Here is a 14,686-nt window from a genome sequence, read left to right as displayed (position 1 = left end):
GGCTAACACATCTGACTTGTTTGTATAATGTTTTCTAAAGCTTTGGGCTGCCTGTATTCTCTTTAGAAACTGACATCCTGTCTTGCTAAAATAAAAATAAAATAAACCACAAAACCAAACCAAACAAAAAAAAAATCCAAACACACCAAGGGAATGTTGTTTGTGTATTTGAAGAGGAAATAGGGCAAGGGGCCATAGTTCCATAGATAGTTCCATTCCATAGCTAGTCGTGGATGTCATCTGCCCCGGCATTTTTTTTTTTTTTTTAATGTCCATGTTGTGTGGATAGGAAATGCTCAAACATCAAATGGAGAAGCAGTGCAGGGGCATACGCCACAGCAGTATGCCACTGTAAGTTGTATCAGCTTCCTGCTCCTCTTTTAGGACAGAAGGCAGTTGACTGGATAATGCTGAGAATACTCTATCAGTTTACTCAGCATTAAATTTTGCATTAACTCTTCTCCCCTTCTTATAACTTCCTTCTTTCTGGGCTGCTCTGAAAAACATGGCTTCGAAAGTAATTGTAAATCTGAGTGCAAAACCTGTGTCACATGCAGCATGAGTGGGAATGCTGACAGCTGGAGAAGCACCACCTGAAAAACAGAGGGGGAAAATAAAACTCAAGACAGAGCCGTACCAAGGCTGGGTGGAACTGTCTGCAAAGTGTTTCAAACCTGTAGCAACCTCTTGAATAAGTGTGCTTGTTAATTCAGCTTTCTTTGACCCATGCATGACAAACAGGTCACTCTGACAATGCACTTGTGGCCATATTGAACAATGATGGTGCTGCTTAGGATGCAACTGCTCTCAGCTGTCTTCTGTGGAAAGCAGTAGAACTTGTATACATGTGTCAGAAGACAGAGCTAGGTTCTTGATAAAAAACAAATAGGAAGAAAATGGTTCTTTATCTTAAACAGGCTTGCATTTATATTTTACCAATAACGCAAGGAGAAGGGTAAACCTACCTCTAATAGTAGGCAATGTCAAAAGCCATTTTCCCACTCTGGCACGTTTTTCTTAGCAGGACACTGCGTCCCTCTTCTGAAGCACTCTTACACAAGAAAGTCTTGTTTTCTGTTGCTCTGATCCCAAAAAGTACAAGACCCAGGATGATCTAATGTGCACTTCTACAGTCTCAAGGGGTTGGGCTTTTTGATTTCCTCCAAGTCACAGGACATGGAACTTATGCAGCTTTTCAATTTATTTCCAGTGCAAATAGTTGTAAAGTTTTCCATCCAAACTTCTGGTGAATGAGACCACATAAAGAATGTAGTCAAGAGTGCAGAAGTGACTTAGCTCTTTGTTTCTGTAAAGAAGTACAGTTCACAATGTTGCCACTGTATTTTCTTCTACATTTATCTCTCAGTTCTGTTTTCCTCTTTTTTTGCTTCTGCCACACTTACTTCTTCGTTCTGTTTGACAGACATACAGTGCGCCAAGGTTTGGGATCTCATCTGCAAATTAATGCCGATGCCCTTTGTGATGAGTTAACTGCTAATCTTATAAAATTGGAAAAGGTAACTTTCTATGATATAATGCAAATGCTGATACACTAATCAGGTTCTTGCTGAATTCTATAGTCTGTTATTTTGAAAAGTGCCAAGTTACCCCCAGATTTGATACCAGAAGGTGGCAGGTTTTCCTAGACAAAGGACTTTTTTGGGCTATAAATTAGCCCCAGTACAAGCATTGGTATGAGTAAATGTTTTGCCTTGAGATGAGGCTTACAACCAGGAATACTAACAAACTGGATACTTCAGGGGTGATTACTGCAGGTAATGATCTCAATTTTTTTTTTTTTTTGTCCATCAAAGCTAAGAATTCTGAACTTAAACTTTATTACTATTTGATGAACTTTTCCATCTGGGGTTTTTGTTTCAGTTTTGGTTTTTGATTAAGAAAAATGATGCTGACTTTCATCTGTAGTCAGCCTCCTACTATGAAGTGGCTGGAATCTGCCTGTTTCACTTCAATAACACAAATGAAATGCCACTGCACCAGTTGTCTAATTCCCAATACCCAACCTTTACTTTTTACCATCCTCTAATTGCAAAACTAAACGCACTTGCTGACTTAAATTGGAAACCGATGCAAAACAAGAGTGGTTGTGCAGACCTTATTTCCACTTCAGGTGTTGTGGTGGGCTAACCTTGGCCAGCAGTCAGATGCCCACCCAGCTGTTCTCTCACTCCCCTTTCCTAGCAGGGCAGGAGGAGAAAATAGGATGAGAAAGCTTGTGTGTCAAGGTAAAGGCAGGGAGATCGCTTACCAGTTACCATTGCAGGCAAAACAAACTTGACTTGGGGAAAATCAATTTAATACAGTACCAGTTAATGTAGATTTGGGTAGTGAGGAACAAGGACAAATGATAGAACACCACCTTTCCTCCCCCCTGCCCCAGGCTCAACTTTCAATCCTTTGCTCCCCACTCCCCACCCCCCAAGTGGCCCTGGTGGGGGGTTACAATCTCTACATAACAGCTTTCTCTCTGCTGCTCCTTTCTTCCCCCATTTTCCCCCTGCTGCAGTGTTTGCTCTTCCAGGGGCTCCAGTTCTTCAGGAAATAGCTGCCTGCTCTGGCATGGGTTCTCTGTGGGCTGCAGCATGGACATCTTCTCTGCCATGGAACACCTCTTCCTTTTCTTCCTTCTCAGACCTTGGTGTTCCTTCTGCTATTTCTCACCCATTTACTCTCCTTCTGTCTCTGTATTTAATAAAGGGGAAAAACACCACTCTCCCAGAGGCTCCACCACCATCTTGGCTGAGGGGCTCAGCTGTGCTCTGCAGTGGGTCTATTGGAGGCTGCAGTGCAACATAGGGCAGCCCCTGGCCTCTTCCCACAGCAGCTGCCCCCAAAACGCACTGCTGCACCCAGTACAGGTGTATGAAATGTTACTGTGTTGGGAACACATACACTGTCCAAGCATAGAAAAAAGTATTAGTGGAGCAAAAACAAAAGTTACTTGAATTCCTATGTGCTGAAGTCACATGGGATATTTTTGCCTCTGTTTCTAATACTGAGTGCATGCCAAGGTTTTTTAACACCTTTTTTTCCCAAACCAAGTTTCTCAAATAGTGTAAAGCTAGGATTTTATAATACCGGTTTTACCTCTGTGGTATAGGTTTTACAAAGACTGCCAAAAAGAGGGTCCCCCCCCCCCTTCCCCCCCATTTCCCCCCCCTTGGCTCTGGAAGTCTAGAGTAATGTTAGCATAACCCCTTTGTGTGCTCTGGATAATAAAGATATGAATACAAGGGGAAAATGCTTACCAGATGATTACCAGATACAATCTTTAGCCAAATCAGGTCATTTAAGAGGTTACTGCTTTCCAGCTGTTTGGGACAGGCTGGCAAGATGGTTCATGGGAGCTGTTGCTTCATTTCAGTTGGAAGCCAGCCAGCCCTTTTTGCAGCAGGGCTAGGCACTTTCCTACTCCCTTATATAGTCTCTGCTTGGAGACACACTAAAAGGCAGCTGGGTGGGCAGATCATTCAGCTATTCCCAGAGAAGTGATCCTCTGTCCTGAATTAGAGTCTTAAGTTACGTGCTTTTTTCAGTTACTGTCTACAGGATTGGACCCTTAAAGTCTTACCTTGTATTTGTCAAATACTCGACAATCAACTGCTGTACATGCAAGCTAAATGAGTATTGCCTGTAGCTGCATATTGCAACATCCTGGTCCTTTCTACTCTAGATGAGCAGTGGTTAGAACAGGATGTTTGACCCTACTCTTGTACTGAAAAACTGGTAGAAATGTAATAGCTTTATGTTCTCTGAGCAAAGTGATGGCAGTTGCTGAACTATTTCATATGTCTGAGTGAAAAGTGCTAGTAATTGGCTGCAGCTGGCTTCAGCAGCAAAGGGAGCATAAAAGTTCCAGTGTAACTTGTCATCTCTCCCCTTGCTTCCTGTGCGACCACAGCATTGTAAACTAGAGCACAGAAATTATCTGGGTTAAAAAATGTTTAGTGCAAGAGTATGTTGCAATGACTTTTTCAGTGTGACCTTGTGATTTTTACAAGCTCTGCTTTATACTTGGAGCCAAGGAATTACCATAGCTTAGCAGAATTTTGCTTTGGCATTTACGTGTATTTAACAGGTTGTTAAAATGCACCGTGTCTATCAGAGGATAAGGCATTACATTGGGGGAGGGAAAATGTGGCCTGATGTTACTCATTCCCTTACTCTAACGTAGCTTGTTAAAAGGAAATTCCTGTGTGTGCGTTAAGTGACTCTTACAAAATTAGGCGCTTACTGTTTTCCTTTTCCCAAAATGCACCTCTTGAAAAAGGTGTGCATCTGGGCTAGAAATCATGAGGTAGGACTAGGAAGTAGTATCCTTGAACAGAAAGTACAATGAGTCCTCAAATTAAAGCCTGAAAGTAGCTGTGACTAAACCTTCTGTAGCCAGTGACTGCTAGTTACTAAGACATAGAGAATGGGTGCTAGGGGTTATTTCCCCCTCTCTGCTTTCAAGGGCAAGGAGATGAAAAGAGGATAAATAGGCTGTGTAAAATAGGTCTGTGCAAATCATCCTTGAGCATGTGACTGGCTGGCATTGCCTTTCAGTATAACTAAGGGAAGATAATCCACAATCAGTACACTAAATCTGGCAAATGGTACATGTCTGCTAGTCGTTAGAAGACCTTATTTTGCTGCACACGTCATAGCCAGCCATGTAGTTGAAGCCATTACAAAACTATTTGAATTATCTACTTAAACGTAAGAGCTGCGACTTTGAAGTTTGAGGCTTTTACTGGGTTTTGATCAAGTTTGAAATAATGGGGTTTCTTGTCCCTTCTTTTCTAGACCTAGTGTTTTTTCTACCTTATTTTCTCACACCTAATGAAGGAGAGAGGAGGAAATTGCAGGAGATACTTGTAATATGAAAGCTAGGTGTGCTGCTGGCTGATTGTATCCAGATGTTTTGTTTAACTCCAGTGCAGGAAGCATTTAACATGACTACTGTTGGTATGAATAGTTGTGATAGAATTAACATGCACACAGAGTATATTGAAGAGTATGTCTTGATTTTTTTTTTTAATGCAGTATAATACTTCCTGCCTCCCAGTTATTTTTTCTCTCTTCTTCTAAGATACAGAACAACCTACAAAAACTACTTGAAGATGGTGAATGAAACGTCGATGTTCTTGGACTGCTTCAGACCTCATTCTTCTCTATTGACAAACGGTTCCAAAGGAGCTCTGCTGGTCAGAGTTCAAGCTTCTTTATTTTCAGTCCAAGCCAAGCTTAAACTACTGTAAAGCTCATGTCATGATGCAGAAAGTCAGTTTATTCTTGAGCATGTATCTATATGTTTTGAAAACATATGTTTTGATCTGCACATATCTATGTGTTTTGAAAACATATATGTTTTGATCTACATGTATCTGTGTGTTTTGAAAATAAGGGGATTTTTCCTTCTCTATTGTGTGTGAATTAATGGATTTTATAACTTGCTTGAGTCTAGACTTGCTTACATCAGTGCAAACCTGGTGCACCTCCTTTTACCTCAGCATTTGCTTTCTGCCTATTGTCATAGAAGCGTAAATGGGAAGAATTTCAGTCACAACTCATGTGCTGAAGTGTTGTGTGAATGAGCTGGTATCTGTCTCAGCTGTGGTTATGATCGGTGCTGTCCTCTTCATTTTTACTTCTTTGTGCCCTGGCATCCCAAAGATTAGAAAATAGACACCTCTGGATTTGATTATGTGAAGTTCTGAATGTTCAAGGTGTGCTCAGTTCTCAAGTGCTGTAAAAAAAGCTCAATTCCACTTTCTATGGCATTGCATCACCGATGAGGGTAAGGTCTGTTCCTACTGGGCATTCAATTTCCACTGAAGTCAAGCTTGAAATATGTATGGACTTGATGACTTAGAATCAAGTTGCTTGTGAGTAGCAGTATGGGTGTGCACAGCTTCGAAAAACTGCTAGGTTTTTTTGTTCACGCATACAGTCTCTGTCCATTAAGTTAATTGGTATGAAGACCCTCAGTCAGCTTTCTTTAGAGTTGCATGGGGTTTTGTTTGGCTGAGCAAGTGCAATTTCTGTTCCAGTTGATGGAAATCTAGTCTTGGTATGTGACTCCAGGGACCAGATATTTCCACATAATAGGAACTGGCGAATTAATGATGCAGCAATACAAACAATCAGTAGAGTGAATGAAAAAAGTGGACACCTGCTTTGTTATATCATACTATTTTTTTTCACAGTGCCTAAGATGGGATAACTGGGGATTTTTAGCTTTCTGATTCACCAGGCAGGCTGGTTAGTTTTTAAAAAGCAGCATTTAGGATAATAACAACTAGTATCTTTAAAGTAACAGTATTGTTTATAATATGCTATGCATTTTATAACCATTTCTGTGAAATGTACCTACTTTATTTAAATAAACTTTTTTAAAACAAGCAACTCTGTACTATAATTTGGATGAACTCAATTCCATCCATCAGTTTTAGTCAAATACATTACTCATGTTCATGAGGCTCATACCTCACAGCACAAAGCTTGTGCAAAACCCAGTACCCAACACAAAGGGTTAGAACTGCATCCTGCTGATGTGCTTCCTCCTACTCAGCTGTACTCAAGGTCTTCCCAGACTGCAGTGACAGAACAGTAGGAGCAAATTTGGCTCCCAGAGTTCTGAGGAAATTTTAATAGTTTTCTCAAGTGGATATTGGATGAGTACCGTAATGTCGAGGCAGCTTAGAGAGCCCTTTGTGCTCTGTAATGTGTCTGTCTGGCTCAAGATTCCATCTGAGCATGGTCTGTCAGAAATCTGAGATTTGACTGTTCTCCCTGTTGCAGCCTCTGCCTTTCTTTCCTCAGCTATCATGAGATTTATTGGAATACTTAGTTTCACAAGAAAACTAAGAAGTAACTTATTTTTTTCTTCTTTTTCCGTCCTTTTCCCTACTCTCTTTTTCTTCCAGTTACACAGCTTATGCGATGTTTTGGACTCTGACCTCATCGTCTCCCTTCTTTTCTACTTCCCTCCCTTTTAATTCTGTATCAGTAGCAGAAGTCTGTAGTTCTGTTTATGGTTTAAAAATTGATGCCACAGGTCACCTTTATCAAGGAAACTTGATTATATCCAGCAGCTGAACTGAGTTACTGTTACTCCATTACATCAGCAAGGATGTGCTTTGCTATAGGAAAACAAGGGGAGAGAGATAGTATTTGGCACGTGCCTTATGTAAAGCAGGCAGGCTCACCCCTTATCATTAGCCATAAGCGAACAAAATAATTACCAGAGTGAATGAGTAATCAGAGGTGGATGCATGCCCTTTAGCCCGTTGTGGCAGTGTGCCAGGGAGGTGAGTCTGAACAAAGGTGTAACAGCGTCTTTCAAATGGAGGAGAAGCAAATTACACTCCAAAGAAAGAACTGGTGCTTAGTGCTTGTGACTCTGTGGTCACATCAGCTCACTAACGCAAGTCAGTGTGGCCACCTCTTCTCTGCTCTTCAGCTGGTACTTTCATTCCTCCTTTTCCTGGAGGGAGGAGGAGGAGGATGTCTCAAGGATGTCGTACTGTTCGGGAGTCAGTGTGCAGCTGGGCAGTGTGTAGTACTGCAGTACTTCCAAACTGGGAGACAGAGTGCATGCAAGATCCTGTGGGGGCAAAGTTTAGACGTGTACGTGGAGTAGTTTCAGTCCTGTGATTCAATTTTATGACTGAAGAGGAGGGGTTTGCCCCAATCCTGTTTGGGAGGGAAGTACCAACAGCAGTGATGAGCAAGTAAAAGCTGCTTCCTGTGAGGGTGAGAGTCAGGCAAAGAGTAAGGGGGCTTCTCCTCTCAGCATCTGTGGTAGGTAGTGCAAACAAAGGCTGCGAGGAGGGGTTTTTGCTGTTTGGCAAAGGTGAAGTGCTAGTTTGCAGAAATAGGTGGGAAAGATGTGCAACTTCAGGGAAGTCGGAAATCTACGCCATGTGTTTAGCACACAGTGTTAATAATAATCACTTATACTTTGCTGCATAGGCTGCCTGGAAATCTGATTTTAAAAGCCAATTTTCATACTCTTTTGGCTTTGTTTTTCCATTTTTTTCTGTCTGTTGTCCCTCACAGCATAGAGGCTGGAATAACAACTGGGTTCCACCAGCCATGAAGGACCTAGTAGTAGTACCAGGTTCTGGCAAGACACTTTGAAACTGCAGATGTATGGAAGGCAACAGGGGCACATCACTAGTGTTTTCTCTAGTTGTAATCGGTGACCCAATTATTTTTTCTTAACAGTCTTAGCCCAACCTTCTTCAGTTATGTGAGTGCTTATTCTAAGGGAAAAAAACAAACAGATGCTTGATTTTCTTTCTCAGAAAATGAATTTTGAGGAAACTCCCAAGACACTTTTGTAGTTGTGGGTAGGAGCCATGGACAAGACCTGACTTTTCCCCATAGATTCTGCCAATGTGCAGCAAGTGGACTCCTTACATCCTGTCCTGGCAAGACTAATTTAAAGTGTTTTTCTCCACCTCACTGTTATGAAAGTGTACCAAATAGCTAATAGTCACTGGGTGCGGGGCAGTGGGGAGAAACATGGAAGTATATTATAGGCATGATTTCCATATGTTTTGGAATTCATCTATCTTCAGGCTGCCATCAAGAGGAAGAGTCCTCCTTTCTGTTTCTCCACTCTTCCTTATTCCCAGTTGTTACTTTCTTGTGCATTTTCACAGATAGCAGAAATGAGGAAACTAATGTGGATTTGGAGATGCGGGTTGGGTTGAGGCATTGTTGAATTAGTTTTCTGCCAAATTAGTTCTGAACTGGCTTTTGCTGAGGGGTATCAAGTTTGTGACACTGTTGGTGCAAAGGTGCAGCTAGCACTCTAAGAAGGGGAAATATTATAAAGCCCCTTCTCAGCAGAACATGAAAGGTAGTAACTCCCATTAGCATTTGCAGAAAAGATGAACAATTTTGTGTGTTTGAGTTTGAATTTAGTACTATCACTGCTTTCACCTGAACCTTCATGCAGGTCTGTAGTAATGCTCTCAGCTTACTACTATGCCCACACTTTCATTTCCAAGCTTCCACCTAATAGTTAGCTGACAAACGCTAAATAAATCTCCAGGTTGGTGTTATCTAGGCCTTTGCGGGCTATTGCTCAGCTGGTTCAGCTGCAACTGCTAGTGAGGTTCCCAAGAACATAGGAGTTTTTGCATTTACAGAACAGGTGTGACATGCAATGAAGATCATGAAAAAGCTGGCTATTTAGACAGAAAACGGAGCCAACAGTTAAACTGAGTAAACAGTTCCTTTTGTGCTCAGTGCCTGTGTGTATGCTTCTGTAAACAGCAGAGGAATAATGTCATTTGAAAGGATTTTGCCAGCACCTGCTTTCAGTTTGCCAGGTGAGTATCTAAGTCTGACAGGCAAATTTGCTCAAGAGGGAAAATTGACTAATCTCATTTACTGACACTTCTAGGTTTATGGTTTGAACCCAGTGGAGCTTTCTGCTAAACATGGTTGCATGTAATGAGACTTTAAAAAAGGGATGGATTTTTTTTGCTTTCCTGGGTTATAAAATCAGTGTAATACAATTTTATAATTGTAGAGTTTCATGATGGCCTGTTGTTCAGCAAACAGCCACAACAAAATATATGCCAGTAAATTTCATTTAATTGTCTCTTAAGTTATTTCCTGTTTATCAGTAGCCTTCCTGGATTTCAACAAAAAATCAGTGAAATGCATGTAATAAAACAATGTACACTATATGCACTCTCAGCAGCACTAATGAGAATTTATTCCCTGAGCTTCACACAATGTTATGATGTGTGTAACTATTCCTGTCCAAAATATAGGTATTTCACTGATATATACATAGTTGTTTTTTAGACCTTCTGGTTTTCCTCCTGGTGGCTTCTACTGACCCTCAAGTTCCATTTAGTCAAACTGGCCAGTGATACTGTGCCTACTCAGCTTAGATTAAACCTAAAATTATTTGGGTGACTAGGCTTTCATCCTTAGTGCACTGTGGTTAGGAGCCCTTGTCTACACCTGCTATTGGTAGGACCCTCAAAGGGGATGATCCCAAGAAGGAGCTGATTAGAAAAGTGCTCTGAGAGGATTCAGCAGGATTGGTATAATAATCAGCAGCTTTTGTCTTTCTTCTGTACCTGGTATCATCTCTATTATAATTTACAAACAAGTGGTCAGGCTGCAGCATCTTAGCAAGCAGACTTCAAGCGGGAATCCAAGGCAATCATATGTTAGCGAAGCCTTCCACGAGCTTGTGTTTCTAATACAAAAAGTGTAAGAATATTCCAGCTACCCCCTATTGAAGTTACAAATGCTTTGCATGAATCACTTCACCTTTTTTCCCCACAATGGGCAGTATTTTTGCCAAAAATCTTCCCTCTCCTGGGAGGTCCAAACAGCTTTCTAAGAGTGTAACTGTTGGTGGAAGGAGTAACCACCCTGAGTTGGATGTCTGTTTACTAAGTAGACATCTGTGCCAAAAAAACTTGGAAATGGGCTCCCTGAAGAAAGTGTCCTAGAAATTATTGCCCTCCATACGCGTTTCATACTGACTAGGCTTGCTAGCTGCCAGCCTCTGTGAATTTGGTCTAGGTAGCTCTTCCCCCCGCACCCCTATTTGTTTTCTGCTTTGGTCCATTGTGTGTGGAGCCTGTGCCGGTGTATGTTATTGTGTATGTGACCTTGCCTTGCCAGTTTCTGTACTGAGTTCATTTGGATACTCCTTAAAAGTTCATTACATTCTTAAAGTTGAAAAGAGACCTTTTGCCAGGCTTTACATAACAAACAGCAAGCTCATGTCATGATGCATGATGATATAATAAACTGCATCCCATTCTGGAGGTGTGACATTCTATATTAAGCTTCATAACAAGGATTTATTAGTCTTTAGCAATGCAGGTAGTTTGGACTGTACAGTCAAGGCCTCTTCAACTGCTGTTCTCACTTAATGGCATTGATAAGGTAATTTTCCACTGACTAGGCATTTTAGCAGTGCTTAGCAGGAGATTAAAGGAAAATCATGGCAATGTGCTGTCAAGTACAAAATTAAAAACCTGCTCTTCCCACTATCTACAGATAGATGGATAAGGGCTCCTTCCAAGAAGAAAAGGTAATGAGTAACTTAATTATAACCTTACATGCTGGACTTGGCACACAGGGCAGCTCTGAATCCTTCCCACACTTACAGCTTGCTATTGTAGGAATATGCACACGTGGCCGCATTCTGGAGCAAGGACAAGGTCGGAAGAAAGTCAGCATGTGCTAACAGCTGTTTCCACAACTATGTAATGAACCATGAACCTTCTCTCACAGGTGAATCATGTGAAAAATAAACGCTTTATGACACTGGCTTATGATACTAGTGTGAAGAGATGTCCTATGTTTTCTGCCAAAACCGTTCCAAGCCTTGCCACTAACAGCACACATGGAAAGAAAAAAATCTACATTAGCTGATTTGGAAACGGTTAGCCTTCTAAAGTCTCTGATCAATGGTAACGGCTGTAAGGAATATGGTTGTAGAGCTGAAAGACGAACTTGTGGATTGTGGTAACACATCTTCCACACTTCTCTTACAAGTCCCTTTATACATTTCTGGTTCTGAAGTCACACTTTGACCATCACAGTAACTCCTCCCATGAAAAACAATTTGTGGTTTGGGGTCTAATTGAACTAATGAAAGCACAAGAGGTAGATTGGGGTTAGGACTAAAGAAATGAGGCTGCTTGGAGCTGGTTGTTGGGAGCTCTCATACTTAGTTACTCCCTCCTTCTGCTTATAGCCTATTCTCTGCCTCCATTTCCCTTCTTGTGCTACCAGATGTAACCGGGATCCAAAAGCTGATCTGCTAAATAGTAACCCATCCAAAAATAGTTAATTTTCCACCAGACATGTGAAGAAGGGTCTGTAAGACAGCCTAGTATCAAAGACAGGCCTGTAAGCAATGCCTGAAATAATAGTATTTTAGGATTTTTGCTGACATTACTACTTTTCCCCTTTATCCTTTTCTGTAATTTTATTCCACACAAAGTGAAACAACATTAGAAACTGCTATATTCTGAGGCGATTTCTCTGTACACCTGCCCCGTACCTCTGTGCTTCCCCAAGGAGCCATGGGCACAGATGAGTGAGATGGACCAAATGCATCAGCAGTGATAACTTAGGCTTCCACACAACTCTGGTTGCACTCCTCAACTGTAAGCATCAGAGAAAACTACTCTTAATATATGGCAATGGAGTATTATCAAAGAATAATGTATTTGTCCTGTGGTTGGTTTTTTTTGGTTTGTGTTCCCTCAGGAAGCAGATAGGGTTATCTAGCACAATCGGTCCTGTATTACTATTTCCAACCTATGGAAATAATTTTTTTTTTTAAAGTTGCAACTGCATTTAATGTCAAAGTTGGAAGCCATGTCTGTCATAGCAAATACGCAGCAGGATAATATGGACTGTAAGCTAAGTGCAATATTCATTTTTCTCCTGCAAAAGCAAGGCTATATGCTGACACGCTTCATTGGATTATTTCCTCCTTGTTTTAGATAGTGAAATTAGTCTCCAGGCACCAATACCAAACAGAAATCATCTCCCTCATCTCTTACTTTCTCTGCTCACCAGTTCTCTTTTCCCATGCACTTCTTTTTCATGAATCAGCTTTGCTCTGCTATAAGAAGCAGAGCCATCAAATCCTGGGTCTGTTTTAATGTTTATAATAAGCTCTTTAAACTAATACTAGAAATTCCATTTATGTTTCTGCATTTGGTGAAAAAAATGTGGTTCTTATTGTGTTGGAAATGATATACAGTAACAACTGCACAGTGTACTATACAGTGTTCTTTTCAAAAGCTTTTTTTCTGTCTTTCTGAAACCTACCTTTTTTTTTCAGCTCTCAGACTGAGGGATCTTTAAGCTAGTTTTATCTCCAGAGTGGGGGTATTTATTCTGGTCTGAATTGATTCATTCTTTCTTTTACAATATGTGCAAGAATGTACTGCAAAACCAGATGTATTCAAATTATGTTAGAAAAACAGAGATGTTAATATCTAAATCATAGAACATGCTGGTGGTTTCATGGTGGGGTTTTTTTTCTCTCTGACAGTTTTTCCAACAAATAAAAACTTATTACAATACACCCCAAGCATGGATGAGTGAGCACATAACAACTATGCTGCTTTAGCCACTGAATTATTATTGCCTGGTATCCTGGGCCATCCTAGAAGGGTGCTTGAGAGCCTGGACTTGGAAAGCTCAGAGCAGTACACGATTTCCCCTACTGCCCTTTCCTGGTTCTGCTTGGGGAAGTGCCCCATGCAGCAGAACAGTTCCGCTCCCATCACCCCCAGGCAAAGTCCTACCATAATGTACCTTCACTGGGAAAATTTTAAATCTCCAACTATTTCGCCATTTTGCTAGATGTTACTTCTCCTGGTGATACCACCACTTAAAGCTACGTGCCACTGCTGTGGGGTCAGGGGAAGTGCTTCTAGTGGATGCTCATTCCACATTGGTCCCATCAGGGACTGGGGAAGCCCTAGGAAGTGATAACTATTCCTCGCTATGTTGAACTTGACGCAAAAAATTTCACAAGGAAATAAGCTTGCACACAGGTTAACAGCTGCAGCCTCATGACAGGAGGCTGCAGCATTCTTATCAACCATGCTGGGATGAAAAGTGTAACATTAAGTGGTGCAGAAGTTTGCCATCATTGCAGAGTAATGAGGATGTGCAATTTGAGCAAATGAAACACAGATCTTTTATGTGCTGAAATGAATTCATAAAGTTTCCTCTCACGTATTTGTCCTTGTATCTGTCATCAGTCAAGAACAAATTTTGGCAACCTTACTGAGAAAGTCAGTAGAAAATCTGCCCCATCAAAAAGTAAGTATTAGCAGCTTAGATTATCTAATCAATTTATGATCAAGAAATTGTCCAAAGGACGAAAGTCTCTGTAATGTGATGGTCTTTATTTGGACTCCCAGGGCATTTGCCACTGCTTTATATCACGTACAATTGTATAACACATATGATAATGCAATTTAAGTGTGAATTGCTGCAGTGGATGAGTGTGTACTGGCTCAGAGGTCTGAGCAAAGAGTGGCTTCTGGCTCAGGGCACTGACAGCCTTTTGGCAGCAGTGCAAATGACAACACCTGAGAAGCAGCACTGTACAAGTTGCTGCCAAGCTGCTACTTTCAATATAGGTTTCTTGAGGAAAAAAAAGTCAGTAATTTTACTACCAAAATCTAGTTGGCATAGTGAGGACACAGTTCAGGAAGTGCAAATGAGCCCAACAAAATAAAATATCCATTCGCACCTCTGTTGCAGGCTCAGTCCTTCTTGTTCCTCTAAGTGACATGCCATTGGCCTGTTTCTCTCCTAGGGCTGGCTGATGAGTAAGTTGCTGACCTGGGATTTTATTAGCAATAGCATGAATCATGCGCTAGGCAACGGGCATGCAGGGGTTTTTTAATAACCTACACTACCTGTCTTTCTGCTACCTCTCTAGCACTTACAATGAGCGATACCTCACAAACCACTTGTGGCCACCTACATTATTATTTATTGCACCACTCGTAAGGTTGAGCAGCTGGTGTCTTTCCCAAGATTAAATATGAGCGTAAAGAAATCAGCACTGCCTGATCCTTAAGGGTTTAGTGATACAGATAGCTGCCTGAGCCACTTCAGACACATGCACATTTCCATCTCCTCTACCACT

General features: G+C 41.2%; 1 protein-coding gene across 1 annotated transcript in view; it reads left to right on the top strand.

Annotated features, from left to right (window-relative positions):
* GRAMD3 (GRAM domain containing 3) overlaps positions 1-5,415 on the top strand; it is a 43,505-nt gene extending 38,090 nt beyond the window's left edge. The window contains exons 13-14 of the mRNA XM_010561681.1: positions 1,424-1,517; positions 5,096-5,415. Of these exons, the coding sequence (XP_010559983.1) occupies positions 1,424-1,517; positions 5,096-5,137 (136 nt within the window). The 3' untranslated portion in view covers positions 5,138-5,415. The remainder of the gene's footprint in view (positions 1-1,423; positions 1,518-5,095) is intronic.
* Positions 5,416-14,686: the final 9,271 nt, after the last annotated feature.

The sequence above is a fragment of the Haliaeetus leucocephalus genome, unplaced genomic scaffold (genome assembly GCF_000737465.1).
Source record: "Haliaeetus leucocephalus isolate CR32 unplaced genomic scaffold, Haliaeetus_leucocephalus-4.0 Scaffold150, whole genome shotgun sequence".
NCBI classification, from domain to species: Eukaryota; Metazoa; Chordata; class Aves; order Accipitriformes; family Accipitridae; genus Haliaeetus; species Haliaeetus leucocephalus.
This window is presented reverse-complemented; position numbering and strand designations above follow the sequence as displayed.